The following is a 20810-nucleotide window of genomic DNA, read 5'->3' as shown; positions in this document are numbered from 1 at the left end:
TCTCCACATGCTAATTCAATATTGATTTTATCAACTATGTTTTCTTTTGTTTTTATTTTCATAAGGTTTCTAAAGGACCAGCTTCCCGCAGACTTTCGGAAGTGAATAGAATCTTTAATAAAAAAATAAAGAAATCCAGATAATATCTAATCAAGTGTCATGTCACAAGTTTTCCACCAGAGATCACTATAGTATGATTTCTAAATAATCACTGTCACCCAATTCTCATATTTTCTCATAATTCTCACACTTTAATTTACTTTTTTTTTTTTTTTTTGCCTTGTTTTACTTTTCCAATTGTCAACTTTGCTTGAATACACTGTAGTAAATTCCACAAAAGAAGTGTAGAAATCATGCCCCCTCAGAGCACTGTAGTCTGATCTGGGTTCACATTATTCATTGTCTCATTTTGTAACCTTTAAAGACTTGTCTACATGATAAATTATGCTACTTTGGTATATAGTATTGAATGATACAGTAAAAAAAAAATGGTCTGAGAAAAAAAAAATGGTAATTTGAACTTTTAGAGTTTTTGATTGCAAAATGTTCTTAAAGTACAGAGTATTTCACAAGAACAAAATAAAGAGATTCTTAGTCACTGTCAAACTACTGTATAGGATTCATAGGTTGCAGGTTTGTAGGCAAAATTCACTCCCTCTAGTGTTTTTGCTGTTATTAACCCTCCTTTTTATACTGCTTGAAACACTGGTTATGGTCATACTATTTATTTTTTCTTGAATTTGTGTGACCTTTCCTCGTTTTGGGCCATGAATGTGCATGCAAAGTTTCAGTACACAAATGTTTTGGGATGGCTGTAGAAATTAGGTGACTATGACAGTGTTCGGGTCAAAAGTAAACCCATTCAAAAACAGTAAAGAGAGAGGGAAAACAGAATGATACACATAAGAACTTATGAAATGTAAGAATCAAAGTTTACTCAACTGAATCCTGAATCATCCAATGAGAATTTGCTTTTTCTTGATCTATTTGTGTTTCACAAAAAATCTGTGAAATAGCCCAAGGTTTCATAGACAAATGCTTAAGCCTAGTCCCAAAAAAGTGCACTAAAATGCACGTTTTAGCTGTTTTAACTGAAAGCAACTTGCAGTGACATATCTTAAAATATGTCATTGCTTCATCTCAAGATGCACACCAGAAATTTTTTTTTTTCTTTTTTTTTCCCATAAGGCACATTTATAAAAGCTAATGCACTTGAACTAAGTCTTGTCTTAATCTAAGCCCCATCTATGAAACCAAGCCATAATGTTAAATAATGTTAAGTACTGTTTATACTTAGTTGTAGTTATTTGCACCTCAGTGAACAAATAGTCATAAAAAAATTTGCCTGTGCATGAAGCTTTAAATAAACACACGTGACCCCTAAAACAAGAGGGGGAACTTTTACACAATACACATAATTTTTCATATTTCACGTTTTAGTCTCTAAAAATGTGCAATAGAGCTGTTATGCTTTTACGTCATATTGTCAATTTTCAGAGAATTGATTTGAAAGCAATGGGGGTCAATGCTCTCAACACAAATGGGGTACCAGATCTTCAACACAACAGGAGAGCGTCTCGAAACAGCAAAAAGACAGACACACACATTAAAAAAAAACTGAAGTCATTCATTTGCGTATCAGTCATCACTGGTTCTGATTCTAATCAGAATATACAAGACACATGTTTGATATAATTTTCAGAGAAATGTTTGACAAGGATTTGTCAGTAAAAATATTACACATCAATATTGTATTGGGGCAATACTGTTAAAGTATCTACCAGCAGACCAACGTCCAGCCAAACCTTGAACTTGAAAGTCTGTTGTGAAATATAACACCTATACATATTTCTTGCTACTGGCTATAAAATCACTTGCATCTACTTTTCTCACAAGGGCATAATATCAAAAGTCTAAATAGCTCAAATAAAAAATGACTGGCCAACTTTTGCAGATGTAGAATATGGTTTGAAAGCAGTGTTTTGGGCCTTTACTGTTTGCCTCTATCTCTGCAGTATCACATTTTCACTTTTAATACACAAAACGTTCCAGAAAAAAAAAACATTCCAGTTCCCTGAAACCAGTTCCCTCACCCTACAAAACCAGTATTTTTATTTCCTTGGGCATGTCTAATGTATACAGAATGCGGAAATTATTTAAACTCTTTAGCTGAAAGAACCTACAGTGTAAGTCATTGTTGAGCTGCTGTTTGATCTGAGTTCATATGCAGTGAAATGGCAGAAGCCAATATTTCAGTGGGACAGGATGAGTTCATGTGTCCAGTGTGTCTGGATCTACTGAAGAATCCAGTGACCATTCCTTGTGGACACAGTTACTGTATGAGCTGTATTACCGGCTGCTGGAATCAGGATGATCAGAAGGGAGTTTACAGATGCCCTCAGTGCAGACAGACCTTCACTCCAAGACCTACCTTATGTAAGAATGTGGTGTTTGCTGAAATGGTGGAGAAACTGAAGAACACTAAACCTCAAGCTGCTGTTCCTGTTGGATCTGGAGATGTGGAGTGTGACGTCTGCACTGGAAGAAAACACAAAGCCGTCAAGTCCTGTCTGGTGTGTCTGGAATCTTACTGTCAGACTCATTTTGAACGTCATGAAGAATTTCGCTCGGGAAATCCACACAAAGTGATCGATGCAACTGGACGACTCCAACACATGATCTGTCCTCAACACGGTAAACAACTAGAAATCTACTGCCGCACTGAAAGGCGCTGTATTTGCTACTTTTGTACAATGGATGAGCATAAATACCACGACACTGTAACAGCGACAGAAGAAAGGACAGAGAAACAGGTAAATATGATAATTACTGTCTTGGAATATATAATTGGTTATTATTGTTGTTAAAATGTTGTTTTATCATGTAATAAGTAAAATCTGCTTCACTTTTTTTCTGGTTTAAGAATAATTACTATTTGTGCACCAAGAAGAGGCTCATTTTTGTTGTTGTTGGTAAATAGAGGAGGAGGGTGAACTAAATCTATAGGGCAGGGCGCTGGTAATGACATGACAAAATGGACCATCAATATTAATAAAGTTATGCACATAAATATGATTGTTTAATATTATGATAAATCTTTCAGATATTAATTTCGGACAACTTATTATCATTTACCTTTTACATTAGTCAAGTCATTATGTTTTTGCTTTCAGAATGAGTTTTTGCTTGTAGTATGAGTTATTAAAATATTACTTTTTAACAACCCACAATCATTAGAATGAAAAGTGGTCTATTGAGTACACCCCCTCTGAAACTGCTGAAAGTCAGTAATTACTCAATTACTTAGAAGACGTGTTAGGGTTCTTTAGAGATATAATGTTCCAGCAAGTCTGCTTAATCAATTAATCAAAGAAGCATGTTAAAATTCAGGAAAATAAGATTTTCTTATCAAGGTGATTCAATTTTGTGTAGCAAAAATGAGTGCACCCTCCTAAAAGTTACTAAATAAAACAAAATAAAAATGTTCTGGTGTAAGTTTAAGGCAGTGTTTGATCACCAGGTAAGTATAGTATGTTGAACCAAAACATTTAAAGAGATGTAATTTCTTGACAATTAAAAAGTGTTGTTAGCCCAATGAACTATTCTCAGACTGAACGCTGACAACATTGGAACCATCTGAGAGAGAATCATCAGGAGACTTATTTCTTAGCACAAAAGAGGACAGTGGTACAAGAGGATTACCAAGTGTGAAAATATAGCAATGGACTTGTGACAAGGCCCCTGAAATAATCAGGCCTTCATTTTTAAGCTTTCATTTAGTGATGAGGGATTTTTTTGCTAGACAAAGAGCAGGAGAAATACCAAGCGAGTGTCTCAGCCAAAGCACAATAAAGTCACCATTTCCAAAGTCCATATTTACAAAATAGATTCTGGAAGTCAATACTCTGGTCTATCGAGACCAAATCAATCATTTTGGATCCAACAGCATCCAAAATGTTCTGGTGTTGCTAGAGAAGGAGTACAGTGAGAAGTGCCTGGTTCCCACAGTAAAGTTCAGAGGTAGTAAAGCTCTTATATAGGGATGAATGAGTACTGAAGGTGTGAGGGAGTTGTGCTTTATCAATGCTGTCATGAATTCCCACACCACTGTGTGATTTAATACACAAACTTAAAACAGAAGATGTTACCCTTTCCTCATTCCCTGCATTGTTGGGCATTTTTTCAACATGACAATGAGGATATGCATTGGAAAGGTGAAAAACCTTCTGTGGGCATATATTGCATCTTAACACTCTTGAGCACCTGTGGGGGATTCAGTAGAGACGAGTTGAGCAACACTCCCCATTAAAGATCAGGGCATTTAAGGATTTCATCATCCCGGAGTTAAACAGGACATATGTGACAGTTTGTCATGAACATGAAGGGTAAGAGCAGTATATTCAAAATTATGGAGGACATACTAAGTAACAGAATATTATACATTTGTTGAATTAGTCTAGGGTGTACTCATTTCTGCAATCCTTAGTTTAAACAAAATTGGCTAATTTACTATTTATGGCTATTAATGACATATAGTTCTCAGTTTTTTATTATTCATATGTTTAATACATTTTATCATAAAGAAAATACATCTTTTGTAATTGTTCAGAGGGGGTGTACTGTACAGGGGGTGTATTTATACTGTACACTATATATATATATATATATATATATATATATATATATATATATATATATATATATATATATATATATATATATATATATATATGTCATATGGGTTTTTGAAATAGTCTTAGTTATCACTGAAATTAAAATACTAAGCCTAAAATTATGAACATATTTTCCCCCCTAAATAATTGTCAGATCTTCTGGATATTTATTTTCGTAATCCTTATAATGAATGGGGTAAATAATGGCTTTTGGGAAGCCTTTTTTATATATATATTTTCCAAATTTGGTTACATATAATTGAATTTTCTTTCAAGCATGGCATTAGTATACATGTTCTTGACATTAATAATAAAAATATAAATGCTATCAAACATGCTAAACCACTCATTTACATGGCGTTTGTGAATCTGTTTTGTATTACTTTACTTCCGTGTGTGTTGTGCATTCCAAAGACTTTGTTGACTTCCTGAAGCTGTCTGAGTTACAGTGTATGTAAGGAATGAGGATCTGCACTGAAAACGGCGTATTCCCATTGACTGCCATTCACAGAAGTCAATATTGTGCAACCTCAGACACAGATGATCCCACTATATGTGTGGAGCATATCTTCCTATTGAGGATAAAAGAAAGAAATCCTTTTTAATTGTGAACAAAAAAAAAAAAAGAGCTGATTTCATTAAGAAGAACATTTCTTTGATTGTTTCTTTGTCAACAGAAACATCTAGAACAAACACTAAGAAACTTCCAGCAGAGAATCTGGCAGAGAGAGAAAGATCTTTATGAGCTGAGAGATGTTGTGAAGACTCATAAGGTGAGTTGGCTATAGAAACATTTCATTGTCAGGTGAGACTCTCCTCTAATCAGAGAGGATCCTAGTGCCAGTCTCACTGAAGCTCAGTGTGTATTGTGTCCTGACAGCGCTCTGCACAGAAAGCATTGGAGGACAGTGAGAGGATCTTTACTGAACTGATCCGTTCCATTGAGAGAAGCCGCTCTGAGGTGACACAGCTGATCAGAGATCAGGAAAATGCTGCTGTGAGTCGAGCTGAAGGACTCTTGAAACAACTGGAGCAGGAGATTGAAGACCTGAGGAGAAGAAACACTGAGCTGGAGCAGCTTTCATACACAGAAGATCACATTCATTTCCTGCAGGTAACAGCTTGAGAAAACATAAGACAGTTTTCTCTGTCTTCATTTTAATGTCTTTCTTTTCTAATGTGACTTTCTGTAGAGTGTCGGGTCTTGCTCTGTTCCTCCCCAAACCACTGTTGTGCCCAGAATCACTGCCAGCTCTCACCTCTTATATGATGATGTGGGAAAATCTGTCCTTCTACTAAAAAAGAAACTTGAGGATATCAACAAAGAAGAGATAAAAAAGATATCTGATAAAGGTAAAGTAATGGAAATAATCAATGTTTGGAATACATACATATATATATATACACACACACACACACACACACATTTGCCACACCTACCAGTGGCCATTGACTTTAATTTACTGGCCATAAATATATTTTTTACTGGCCATGAAACTGTTTTTGCAATAAAAGGCAGTAATGACACCAAAATTTTAGATACTAGTGAAAATTCACAATTTCTACAGGACAGCTAAAATCACTAACCAACTAATATACATTTAAAACATTTTTAAAGATAAGTAAACAGTCAGTAATAAAATAATAACAAATAAGCAAACAAACTTAAGCATAAATACAATGTAATAAAGGTACAAATTAAATAAACAATGCTTTTCAGGTTTTTCAGGTAGGTCTTACGGTGGTTTTCAGGTACAAAAATTTAATAAAGTAAGCAAATGTAAAATAACACTGCCTTCACTGTATACATTAAACATCCTTATTGATTAATCCTTAATAAAGTAACAAAAGTTATTCAGTCAAGAGCTGTTAGTGATTTTTTTCTTTGTCCTTTGTTGTTTGATCAACATTAAAAACAGACGCAGGAATATTAGGCTGTCACTTTAAAAGCGAACGCACAGATAGCCTACTGATATTGGACACTGTACACATGTTTATATTGTCAACTGTTAACGTTCACTTAAGACATAACCAAATGTTTACTAGGATACTTGCTATTTTTTGACAATTTAGTTTGAATTTGTCCATTAAATTGCAAGACATGAAAGAAAACTCAGTTTAGTTCGGATGTGTGCACACATAAAACTTTCCACAGACAGTGCGCGAAAGAAATGAGTTCCCTTTCGAGTCTTCTTCTTGTCAAAACTTATGCTTTCATTACGATGCAACGCTGTCCCGAGCGTTGTTGAACATATTCAACACACAACACATTACTTTGAGTTTTATCAGTTTTCTCTTTACACACTGTAAAATCCAATAAGTAAACCTTACTTGAAAAAAACATGCAAACCGATTGCCTTGAAAAAACCAAGTTAGGTGAAATAGGAATAGTATGTAGAACTAACAAGTGCCCGTCTAGTATTGTACACTTATAAGAGAGTTCCAGTAACTTAATCATTTACTTAAGATGTACTTGTCTTAGTATAGACTACTCAGAATTACTATTTTAAACAACTAAATCATTTCAAGTAAAATACACTTTGTGAGTATTCCTAACTCATTTATGCAAGTTGTGCTAAGGTGATGTTTTCTGCATACAACTTAGAATTACCAAGTTTACTTTACTTCAAAGGCAATCCAGTTTACTTGTTAAAACCATGCAAACCGATTGCCTTAAAAAAACCAAGTAACCGTTACTCAAATAACTTAAGTGCTAACAATCATGTATTATAAATCAGAGAGAATAGGTTCACAAAGATAACATTTGCAACTGGACAAATAAATTTAAGGCAATGATACAATTCAAAGGTAAATTTATTGTATTTGTGTTCTTAACAACTGACACAAGGATGGTACACACAAGTTTGCACTGGGGTAAAAAAAAATGCATATGCATATAAATAGTCACTTTAGGTTTTTAAAATGTTTAAAACAAAAATCTTTTACAGTACAACAATCATATATAAATGTATATAAAATCTATATAGAAGTAAATGTTTTTTCTGAGGCCATACCTTGACTCTTAACATCTTTAAATCAATAACACTTCAGAGACCAAACTTGATAGAAACAAGTTGACAAGTGACAAATTTAAATCATAAGACAGACCAAACAAGACGCAAATTGCCTGAGGCAGATTTTGCAGATTATCCAGTACCATACCTCCCTCCACAATGATTGCAATAGACACTGGGTCAAGGTACAGTTTATTTGGAATGAGAGGTTCTTCATCAATAACAGTCAGCACCCCAATGGACACTTGTAGCCAGCCATCAACATCACATGCCTGAATAAAAACCAAACAATAAAAATATTACAACAGGGAAATGTGAAAATCCACAGTTTTACATCACCTTAAAGTTTTCCTGATTTATTTTCTCTGATCACCCTTCTGGCTTACACAAAGGTTTTTTAGTAACTAGTAGAGTTTTTGGTAAAACAACTTTCATAGCACAGAAGTGCAATTGATGACAATTCTTATTTTTTGGGAGAAGTAACCCTTTTAAAAAAATTTTTTACAATGAGAACTTACGTTGCAGGTGTTGTAGAAGTTACTGGCATAATCACCAAGCAGGATAGGTAAGCCCCGGAGCACAAGAGTGCGCATTGCTGTCACATCTGCTTCTTTCTGGAAGTAGATGAAAAAAAAAGATCAAGTTCAAGATCATGAAACTTTAAAGCTACAGTAAAAATAAATATGCTTACTTCACCCAAAGATTTAAATTCTGTCATTAATTATATTAATTATGTCACAGAATAATAAACAAAAATAAGGCTGCAGTAAACTCACCCCTGTATTCATTTGCTGCATAAGCTCATCCAATTTCTCTCCAACAGTCCCTTTCTTGGACTTGAAGATTGTGACAAAGCGTGGTGTGTAGCGATCCACAGCACCATAAAAGTTACTCTGCAGATCTGTGGTGACTATCCTGTTAAACCCCACAAATACCTACAACATATGAAAAAAAACAAAAAAAGACTGATGGTTGGGACAGTGTGACATTTGTTAATGCATGGTCAGGCCTACAGGCCAATTCTAAAGACAAACCTAAGCAGAACGCAGTTTCTCATGGTCAAAAAAGGAATATGAATAAGTACTTACTTGTCTCTCTGTAAAAAGTGCTGTGCATTTAAGACTTGAATAGAGCACAAGCAATCCATATGAAGACTTATGGTATAGGTATTGGCTGTTGCCGAGTGAAGCCTCCATGTTTTAGACGATGTTTTAACAAAAGTCCTCTTTTGTTTGCAGAAAAAATACAGTGCTTACAGTTCCACTGCTTCTGCAAGAAATTATTTGAAGTGGACAAACATTTTAAGTTGGTTTAGTCAACAAAATATTAACAAAATGTAAAGTGCAGCATAGTGAACACTGTCACAAACTATTTCTTCAAAGGAAAAGTCCTCACCAGTGTATCAAGACCTGTGTGTTGAAGACCAATCAGGAGGCAGCTGCCAGAAGGAAGACTTCTATTAAAAAAAAAAGAACAAAATTTAATTAACAGGAGGTTCTGCTTTACAAAATTAAAAGACACATTCCTTGATATGTGCATGTTCTACAAGAATTACAGAAAATATACCTTTAAATACGCAGTTCTATAAATATGTATTTGTTGACAATTTTAAAACAGTGTTTCCTCTGATTACTTTCAGTAATATTGTGCCAGTACAAAAAAAAAAATATTGGAAAAGAAAACGTTCATGTGATATTAAGATTGCTTAGTTTAACATCACTTAACATTACTAAGTGTCTTATGTTAGAAGATGGCTCATTATATCAGCAGTGATATAAAGCACTTGAGTTTGAGTAAAGAAACATTTTACAGTGCTTGCATTATATTCTTAATTTACTGATTTTAAAAATAATAGTATAATGCTACTGTGAAATCACAAAACGTCAAAAATAATCACAAACGTCATCTCTGCATAAGCTGCAGGTTACATATAACGTTAACTGTAAATTTCGCCATTTCAACAGATTTATAACATTAATCATTTATAAACCAAAGCCAACAGAGGAGAATGCATCAGGGATGCATTGTTAAAATAGAAAACCATAATTCATATTGTATTTGGGACAATTAAATCTATTTTTTAGTCAATCCAGGAACCGTTTTGGTAACGGATAGTTTTATATGCAAAAAAACAGGTCAAACCATATTCTGAATAATATCAAAATTATTTGGTAGCTATGCATTGAGAAGATCAGCAAAAATTAGCAACAGACAGTAAAAAAAAAAAAAAAATCACCCAAATGGTGTATGCTTGATTACTTACCTTATTATTATTCTTCTTCTTGCAAAAAAGTTACGAAGCTCCGGATAAAAAGGTAGGCAGCCTGTCAACATCTTTCCACATCTGCAAAATTGGCGCCGAGAATCGCGCATGCTTTTGCAAGTGCCGCTTCTTCTTTTTCGTTTTTTCTGCACATTAGGCACGCTTTAACGCACTGCTGCCTCTCAGTGGTGTAATAACGTCATTGCATCCATTGTTGCTACTTGCTTGTTTCAAGTAAGCGTCACTCAAACAATTAAATAAATTGTTATTTTTAACCTGCAATTGACTGTAACTCAACAAAACCTAGTAAGAAGTATGTATTTTATATTAATGAGTAAAGTTAACTAAGTATATGTGAGTTAGGTAAGCTATTAGAATTTACAGTGCATAAAAATAATACTTTAAATGTCTGTTGGTTTCCATAGTGACACACATTGAGATCGTTTCCACTTCTGAGGAGAGCATACAATGTAAGTCTTACTAATTAATTGCACAAAAAAATTCTTTGATTCCTTCATTATACTAATGCAACATTTTTTTTTTTCATCATGTGATTATTCAGATCTATAAGCTACATAGATGTACAATATTGTAAACCAGCTGGTACACAAACTCAGTTAAGAGTAAATCTAAAACTGTTTTTTTCCCCCTCATTGTCACTAATTCAAGCTAATAACTATAATGAAATATGCCAGTGGTTTGTTTTCAAAGCTTTTATTATTGCTTGACTGTTTGACATTAATATCTTTGCTTTCCTTTACAGCGCCACAGTCGTGCTCCTGGGTCACGATGCCAGGGTCACCAACCAGTCCATACCCAATGCTAGGATCACCAACCAGTCCCTTCACTAAACCAGAGTCACGGCCGAGAGGCTTTACAATGCCAGAGTCACAGCCGAACCCCCTTACAGTGCCAAAGCCACCGCCGAGACGCTTTACAATGTCAGAGTCACAGCCGAGACCCTTAACAATGCCAGAGTCACAGCCGAGACCCTTAACAATGCCAGAGTCACAGCCGAGACCCTTGTCAAAGACAAGGTATTGGAACTTCACTGACTCTTGAGTCACAGGCCAGACTCTCCTCAGCACCAAAGTAATGGCCCAAATCATCGCCGAGTTTTGCTCACCAAGACAAAGGACATTTCTTATGCTGCTCAGTTTTGATTTTTAACATATGATTTTTGTTTGAATAAATACAAATAAAGTTTACTGGACAATATTTCCTACAGATATTCTTGTTATAACCCTATTATTCTTTAGAATTCTGCAATCTCTCCACGCACCATTAATATGTATGTGTGAATGTATTATGATACTATCTTTATAACTTTATAAATGTTAGAGGAAATGTATTTACCATTTCTTGATTCTTTGACATTTTTAAAATATTAATTAAATGATATGTTATTATCTGTAATTATAAAGATTTGGTTGTGGGGCAGTATATTACAACAATATGTTAATTAATTTTAGCAAATAATTGTTTTTTGTTTTTGTTTTTTTCTGTTTGAATTTTTGGTCAATCCAGTTCTTTTTATTTGGAAAAATTATTCGGCTTGTTATTGAGGTTACTGAAACACACACACACAATTTTTTTTATTTTTTATTATAGTATTATAAGAAAATAAAGACTTTATTATTTCCATCTGAGATCTTTTTCATTTTCCATCTGTGACATTCTCACGTTTTACTATTCAGACTATTCAGTCCATGTGTGAACGGTCCGTATCATTCAGATTGAATCAGAAATCGATTCACACCTGTTGTTAAGCTGTTTTACCTAAAAGAACTGAGTCAAAAGAGTGATTCATTCATGAATCAGTGATAAATGATTCTGTTTCTAATCAGAAAACACAGGACACATTACACATTTGGTGAAATTGGTATGTTTCTCATTAACAGATTTATCATTAAAGTTTTACAGCAGAATTTTTTTAGTTTTCTGGATTTAGCATCTACCAGCACAGACTTACTATCTGAAGCTAACCAACCAAATATTTATTTTGAAAGGCTGTACATTTAAACTATAATAACCTAGACACTTTTATTTTTTTTATATTCCTGAAGTCACAGTAACACTCTACAACAAACCAGTCTTTCTTGAAAACGTCTCAAACACAACCGGGAAATCCATTTCACTCTTTAGCTGTACGAACCTGCAAGGTGAGTCATTGTTGAGCTGTTGTTGAGTTCATATGCAGTGAAATGGCAGAAGCCAATATTTCAGTGGGACAGGACGTGTTCAGCTGTCCAGTGTGTCTGGATCTACTGAAGAATCCAGTGACCATTCCTTGTGGACACAGTTACTGTATGAGCTGTATTACCAGCTGCTGGAATCAGGATGATCAGAAGGGAGTTTACAGATGCCCTCAGTGCAGACAGACCTTCACTCCAAGACCTGCTTTAGGTAAAAACACCATTTTGGCTGAAATGGTGGAGAAACTGAAGAAGACTAAACTCCAAGCTGCTGTTCCTGCTGGATCTGGAGATGTGGAGTGTGACGTCTGCACTGGAAGAAAACACAAAGCCGTCAAGTCCTGTCTGGTGTGTCTGGAATCTTACTGTCAGACTCATTTTGAACGTCATGAAGAATTTCACTCAAGAAAGCCACACAAAGTGATCGATGCAACTGGACGACTCCAACAGATGATCTGTCCTCAACACGGTAAACAACTAGAAATCTACTGCCGCACTGACCAGTGCTGTATTTGTTACTTGTGTACAATGGATGAGCATAAATACCACGACACTGTAACAGCTACAGCAGAGAGGACAGAGAAACAGGTATTACTACATATCTAGTTCATTCAAGCATCTCTAGATGGCACAGGCTGATAGAGCCGTAGCATGCAATCTGTTAGAAAACACATAATTTACTACTCAGCACAAGCTGACTGGCATCTGCTGATTCTGCAGCCTATTAATTAAATTATATCCTCTGAGTATTTAATTGTTATTTTTTAAAACATTATTTTAGTTATTTTTATTAGTAAATCATTTAAAAAAAATGTATTCTGTTGAAATTTTTCATCCAATCACGTCTTTCTATTTTGATAAATTATTAGCCTGCTTTTAATAATTAAGATGCAGTAAGTGATCAGAAGTAAGAAACAGTTGATATTTGAAATCAAGAGTATATAAGCAAGAGGTAGTTGTTAGTCTCCAGAAGCACATCAGCTTGAGACAAACAATAGCCCTATTCAGACGGGACTAGTTTTCTAAACGACTTTTAACAGTGCTTCTCAGAAATCGCTTACTGCCCCTTTAAAGTAACTGAAGTGCAAATACAGTTTGGTTATTGTGGTTAATAAAGAATGAATAAATTCCATTTACTTCCTCCAGTGATCTGTTCTTTGTTATATAGTATCATCCAGTGGTTTACTTAGTTAGAAACCACTTCCAAAAAAGTAATAAAAATCATTCCACAAGTGAACTGTCTGTATGATTCAGATTGAATTGCAAATCGATTGTTGCTTTGCCATTAAATCCATTCATTAAAAATGTAACGGAGGGGATGGGACAATGGAGTGGTAGATCCACGTGCAGGCTTTATTAAAATGAGCGTAGTTGTACAAGCAGAGGTCAAACACCAGAAAACAGATACAAGAGGGCAAGGCAAAAGAGTAATCAAAAACACAGGCAATGGTCAAGGTAGGCAGCAAACGATCATCAAACAAGGAAAACAGTCCATGGTCAGAACAAAGGCAAGGTGGGACAGGGACAGGGACAGGGACAGGGACAGGGACAGGGACAGGGACAGGGACAGGGACAGGGACACACAGAGACAAGGTCGGATACAGGGCTAAACAACACTCAGCAATGAGTGTGTGTGTGAGTGCAGCTTTTAAAGGGTCACTGATGAGAAACAGGTGTGATTGCATGATTGGTTCCTAGGTGAGGGATTGTGGGAAATGTAGTCCAGAATGAAGTGACTGCATGTGTGCACTGAAAAAGTCTTAATGTTGAAACAGAGACCTCTGGTGGGGAGTGGAACAAGACAGCAGTGGGCGGAAACGTGACAAAAAAGAACTGACTCGAAAGACTTTTCTTACTGTTACATAAATAGTGCTTTGTATTTTAAACTTAAGATACGTGGGTAGACAGCAAAAAAAAAAAAAATGTATAAAATAACATTTATATAAAAATTAATTTCTGTTTGAACATTTCTTATCACTGTTATTTCTTTGTTCAATAGAAACAGCTGGAGAAAAATAAAAAAATATATCATCAGACAATTCAGCACAAAGAGAAAGAACTCCAGAACCTGAGAGAGGAGGTGAAGATTCATAAGGTGAGTTTGCTAAGCTGTCATGATAGCATAGCTTTTTGGACATTGCTCTGACATATAACCCTAAAGTGCTTTGGGAGACCTGAATTTGATTTCTGGCACAGAAATATAATATAATCAGGTGAGACTCTTCTTCAATCATCGAGGATCCTAGTGCACTTCCAGTCTCACTGAAGCTCACTGTGTAATTTGTCATGACAGAGCTCTGGGCAGAAAGCAGTGGAAGACAGTGAGAGGATCTTTACTGAACTGATCCACTCTATTGAGAAAAGCCGCTCTGAGGTGACACAGCTGATCAGAGATCAGGAAAATGCTGCTGTAAGTCGAGCTGAAGAACGACTAGAGCGACTGGAGCAGGAGATTGAAGACCTGAGGAGGAGAAACACCGAGCTGGAGCAGCTTTCACACACAGAAGATCACATTCATTACCTGCAGGTAGCAGAGCCTGAGAAAAACAGGACAGTGTGTCTTCATTTGTATTTATTTGATGATTTTGTTGTTTCTCTTTGTTTGTCTGAAGAGTTTACGTGGAGGGTTTGTCATGCCAGAACTTTCTGTGCCTGAGGTTGGAATCACTGCCAGTTCTCTCCTCTATGATGATGTAGTAAAATCTGTCTCTCTGCTAAAAGAAAAACTCAAGGATTTCTGCAAAAAGGAGACAAAAAAAATATCTGATAGAGGTAAAGTGGTTCAAAAATTTGAGATACATTACATGATACATTATACTCTTTATATAAACATCATACTTTAGATGTCTTTTGGTTTCCATAGTGCAAAACAATGCAACCATTCCCATTTCTGAAGATAAGGTGAAACAATGTAAGTGTTTCTAATAAAGTACACACACTCAACATAGAGACACACACACACCAGCACACACTATATCAATATGTCTAAAAATATTTATCCATGGTCATTAGAAGCAGTTAGTGATCACAGAATATATGAAAACCCTTTAAAAATTTGCATTTATGTCTGCTATTCATCAGTTCCCTTTCAGTCGGTGACATTCGACGTACGTCAGTAGTGACCGACAAATTTGGATGTCGCCAGAGAGCCCTATCAGCTTTGAGTGAAACTAAACAAGCCAATGGAATTGGCATGCAATATTTGCATAATGGGCATCGCCCCTGCCAGGTGGGTATAAATATGAAATCGGATGCAATCGCACTCTGTCTTTCGCTTCGGAGCCAACCTGTTGTGTTCCTGCTATTGACTGAGAGTGAACTTCTCAATCCTGTGAAGAGCCTTTGTTTGTAGTTCTGATGTTAAGGCACCCTACAGCAAAGCTGCAAGCTTTCATGGAGTGAGCTTTCTCGAGCTATTATACAGCTCTCAACTGCTGCATTGTTTTCTGCCCTGTTTGGTTTGCGATTTGGGCAGGTTCCTCTGTGAGTGTGACTCAGGGAGTGGTGTACCTGAAGTCACATCGCGACTGTTCCCTATGTACTTTAGCACAAAGAACAAGAGCTGAATTTTCCCTTTCTAAAAGAGCTTCACAGACAAACACTGCATCTTTTTCAAGATGTCATTTCATCTGCGCGTTACTGGATGCGGTCGTTCCCTGGTCCCCGCTGATGGTCACAATCGCTGTGTCACATGCCTGGGCGTTCAGCATGATGAGGCAGCTTTTGTGGATAGCTCATGTTCTGACTGCGGGAACATGACTATCTCGGTGTTGAGGTCTAGACTCTCGTTCTTTGGTTCTCAGGGAGTGGGGTCCCCTCCCCTATGCCCAGTTCAGCCGTTTTCTCTGGATCCGGTCAGGGGATCGCGCATCGGCGCGAAGGAAGGTTGAACTGAGTATCACGGTTAGGGCTTCCCTGCCGAGCTCCGCAGGTTCCTATCCCCTCTACAACACTGCAGCCTGTGGTGTTGCCAGAGGATCACGCTGGTCCCTTTGTCGAGTGACCAGTTGCTTCCTTCTGTGCACCTGCGGAATGTGAATTCTGTGAATTCTCGTCAGGCTTGACAGAGAAAGCTTACAGAGCCTGCGGACAGGCCGCCTCTGCCCTGCATGCCATGGCCCTGCTACAGGTCTATGCCATGGACATGCCCCAGGATGGTCTTGACCAACAACTGCTGGGGGAGCTGTGCATCACCTCCGACCTCACCCTCCGGGTGACTAAGGTGACGGCTCGCTCCGTTGGTCAAGCGATGGCTACCCTTGTAGTCCAGCAACACCACCTTTGGCTGACCTTGGCAGACATGAGGGAGACCGATAAATATCGGTTTCTGGACTCCCCCGTGTCTCAGGTCGGCCTATTCGGCAACGCATTCAAGAGCTTCGCCCAGCAGTTCTCGGCCGCACAGAAGCATTAAACACATCTTGCCCTGGCGGTCCGCTGCTGCCTCCACCCCACCGCCGGCTACACAACCTCAGTCTGCTCGTTGCCGAGGGCACCCACCTGTGTCGTCCTCTGCCCCTGCTAAGTCTGCAAAGCAGCAGGCTCCACCCGCCAGACAGCAGGGAGCCAGTCGTGGATGCAGCGCCCAGCCCACTCAGACACCAGCCAAGCCAGGTGGCAAGAGTACGAGGAAGTGGTCCTGAGATGGGCGACCTGGAGGAGAGGATGTCAGCTATTCGGGAGATGTTGCACGCATCTCTCCCTCCCCTGGAGGAGGGCCAGGGGGGATTTTGGACTCTCTCCGCAGTCCAGTGGTACCCACGTTTTCACAAAGAAAGATGTTTCCCTGGTACTTACATCTCTCCGGGGTCATCCCTTCGAGCTTTTGCAGTCAGTAGAGTTAAAAGTACTGTCCCTTAAGACCGTCCTCCGGGTTGCATTGGCCTCGGTTAAGAGGGTAGGGGACCTACACACATTTTATGGTCGACGAATCTTGCCTGGAATTCGGGCCCGGTGACTCTCACGTTATCCTGAGACCCCGGCCTGGATATGTCCCCAAGGATACCATACCACTCCCAACAGAGATCAGGTAGTGCACCTGCAAGAGCTGCCTTCAGAGGAGGCAGACCCAGCCCTGGCTTTGCTCTGTCCCGTCCGCACTCTGCGCCTGTACGTGGATAGAACACAAATTTTTAGGACCTCAGATCAGCTCTTTGGCCACGTTCACACAGCAGCAGAATACGGTTGTCAGTCCTGTATTTGAGCCCTTAATACAGTTACATTCACACATAGTACAGTTATTTACGGGTGTGACAACCGCATTTTATCACCAAACTCACACCTGTATATTTTCAGGACTCACAACCGCATTCTCTGAATTTTTGCGTTGTGGAAATGGAACAGGACTGGACAACTAGTTGTCTGTCACGTCATACGGTGCAAGAGAGCTGGTGTTTTGTGTGTGGTTTCACTTTTGGTAACTTACAGCAACAGAAATATGAGCTGTGCCTCATTTGAAGGTGTTAGATCCAGTCACTGTTTTCCACCGGAGTGGCTCCCGTCAGTTTTGTGCTTCTTTTCCAAATGCCGTGTCATGTACGAGACGTCGCAAAGGATGTGACACGCGAGTGCAACGGTTAAACATTCTGGCTATCGCGTGTTTACTTGCTGCTGTTGGTTAATGAAGTTTTGATGGATGAGCTCGCGATCCAATTAGTCTTGTCATGTCAAAAGTGATGAGACTTTTCAGTTTTATGGACGTCACCTTCTTTAATATTAAGTTGGTCACTGTCATTAGGGTTACTAGTAAGAGAATATGGGCTTGACTCTCGTTGCACGTTCATACAGACAGTGTTCAAGACGCTACTGTAAGCTGCTGTGTGAACGGGACATTACGAGACTCACACGTGTATGTAAATGCGGTTGTCAATCCCAAAAACTTACAGTGTGAACATGGCCTTTGTCTGTTACAGAGGCCAGCAGAAGGGAAATTCTGTCTCCAAGCAGAGGATGGCCCACTGGATAGTGGACTCCATCACCTTGGCTTATCAGTCCCAAGGCGTGCCTTGCCCGCTCGGGTTAAGTGCTCACTCCACTAGAGGAGTTGTCTCTTCCTGGGCGCTGGCACACGGCGCCTCACTGACAGATATCTGTTGAGCTGTGGGCTGGGTGACACCCAACACGTTCGCTAGATTTTATAGCCTTCGTGTGGAACCGGTTTCTTCCCATGTACTCACTTCGAGCAGCCGGTAAATGCGAAGAACTTGTTCTAGTGTCAGCTTGCTATGCCATTCCTGCCCCCTGGGCCAGATACGTGCATCCATTTGCTCCAGTAGAGTTCCCTGCTTGGGGAACCCTGTCGAGTTCCTCCGCCTCCCCTTGCTGCTCGGACAGTGCGGAGTGTCTGATGCCAGGCCAAAGCACGTCTCCGGCGTTGAGGTTTGGCTGGGTGCCATATGTTGTGACCCCTCCACGTGGTCTAAATCCCTACGGTGAGCCTGTGTCTTTCCCTTAGCAGAGCCAGCTTTGCTGTCACCTGTCAGATCAGTCTCCCCCTATCTCTAGGCTGGAGCCATCTCAGGGACTCTATATGCGTACTGCCCACGGCCAATCCATATGTGTATTTCCACGTAATCCCTCCCCTGCAGGGTAGGTTGTGGCTTTTGCAGGGTCCCCTGTTGGTTCGCTTTCCCAGTGTTTGTCTAAATCTTGCGGAACAGCAGTAGACTCTCTCGGTGTAAGTTCACCCTCTTCTCCGCCCCAATGTGCGCCGGGTGGTGTTTTATTTGGGATCCTAATTCGTCGGTCACTACTGACATACTTTCGAACGTGACCGACCAACAGGGAATGTCTCGGTTACATATGTAACCCTCATTCCCTGAAGGAGAGAATGGAGACCTACATCCCGTCGCCACAGTTCCTGTGCCTTTGCTGTAGTGCAGACTCAAGGTTGTCTCCTCAGCGAAAATCAGAGTGCGATTGCATCCGCTTCCGCATTTATACGCACCTGGCGGGGGTGGTGTGCATTATGCAAATATCACACGCCAGTTCCATTGGCTTGTTTAGTTTCACTCGGTCACTACTGACATACCTCTCCGTTCCCTCCTTCAGGGAATGAGGGTTACATACGTAAACAAGACATTACTTCAGATCTTGATCAAGTTTATTTAGTTCAGTCTGAGGTGACCAGTCATTGTCATTTGCATGATCACAAATTTCTTGTTTCAGTTTACTTTATTATCCTCATGTAACCCATACTTTCATGTGATTATTCCAATCAATAATTTGCCCTGCATTTAACAGATTAGTGGTTTTCAGTCCTGGCCTAGGTTCTTTCTGTCTTATTTAACATGCCTGATTCAGATCATCAGTTCCAGAGAGCTCCATGACCTAAACCAAAGAGTATAGAACCCAAGAGGCGACACTCTGTTACTTTTGGGGCAACAGTCACTAGATGGCGCTCCGGTAGCATGGCCACCATAATGGGGTGAAAATACTAACTGGACCATAGAATACTTCACATCTTATAGACCCAAAATCGTCGAATTTCACTGCCAAATCAGAAGCACAAATGACAATTTTTCAAATGAAATCATCAGTAAATTTTATGGCACCTACAGTAAATGTTGTATTGTCATATATATGTTTTATTACCAGTTGTGGAATCCAACCATTCAACCATCTGAGGTAATGTAGTTAGCCTACTTTATTGAGTATTTACATTTTATGCAACTTTACACATTTATTAATAGTAAATTAATAATTAATAAATTTAAGATAATCATATTTGCAGTGAACAATATATTTTAGATCTAGTGGAGTAATAGTAATAATAGTATCACTCCACTAGGTCTGAACTGAAATAGGCTATATTGTACGTTTTAATGGATCGCGCTTCAAACATAATGATCTTACATGATGCATTGCTGTGTCCATTATCCCATAATTCCCACTTTTGGACACTTTTGCTTTAACGGACATTATATAACACTGCAACATCAAGCTGTTATATTTATTGTCCAACATTCCCAATTTTTCTGATGCATGTCCTTAATTTAATTTCATATGTATTTATTAATTTAGTGTTTATAATGCTAATACTTGAACTTAATACTTGACTGGGTTTCTTTTTTAGTCTTCCACTAAAAAAGTGGAAGACAAACACAAAGGGTCTCATTCATGAAACATTCGTAAATATACGAGTAAATATGTGAGTGATTTGCGCGTAAAGAGACCTTCCCGAAAACTCTTCTCCTGATTCACAAATACTTCGTAAACGTCAGAAGTGATAGTGAAATGTGTGTGTGTGTTAATGAATTACAATCAGTCGTAAATGGGACGCGCGTGCACGCTCATTCTCAATTACCATAAATCCCGCCCATTAAATCCAACTGACAACTACATATGGGCATCATATTATGACACCAAACGAAGGATTTTGGCCATTTGGGGCCATTAGTATGATATTTAATATTTTTTCAAAATGCTGTGTAAATATGTACCTTATTAAGATGAATTAAAATGCAGCCTTATTAATGAGCAAAACGTTCGGATGTTAAACGCACTATTTACGCGTGGCTGGGAGCAGGTGTAGATTTCTTTCGTACCAACTAACATTTGGAAAATACGAACATTTTACTGAATCCGAAAATTTACGCCAGAACCACTTTACACATGATTTACACAAAAATTCGTTCTGCTCGTGTTTCATGAATGAGACCCAAAG

The 20810-nt window shown here is 38.4% G+C and overlaps 1 protein-coding gene across 1 annotated transcript; it reads left to right on the top strand.

The window, feature by feature from the left end:
• Positions 1-2234: 2234 nt before the first annotated feature.
• LOC137018764 (E3 ubiquitin-protein ligase TRIM47-like) lies at positions 2235-8593 on the top strand. Its single transcript, XM_067383488.1, has 5 exons — positions 2235-2813; positions 5351-5446; positions 5554-5787; positions 5867-6026; positions 8511-8593. Exons 1-5 carry the CDS (start codon positions 2235-2237, stop codon positions 8552-8554), a joined length of 1113 nt encoding a protein of 370 aa, XP_067239589.1. The 3' UTR covers positions 8555-8593.
• The last annotated feature ends 12217 nt before the right edge of the window (positions 8594-20810 follow it).

The sequence above is a fragment of the Chanodichthys erythropterus genome, chromosome 4 (genome assembly GCF_024489055.1).
Source record: "Chanodichthys erythropterus isolate Z2021 chromosome 4, ASM2448905v1, whole genome shotgun sequence".
Taxonomy (NCBI): Eukaryota; Metazoa; Chordata; class Actinopteri; order Cypriniformes; family Xenocyprididae; genus Chanodichthys; species Chanodichthys erythropterus.
The sequence above is the reverse complement of the archived record's forward strand: the minus strand, read 5'-3'. Positions and strand labels throughout refer to the sequence as shown.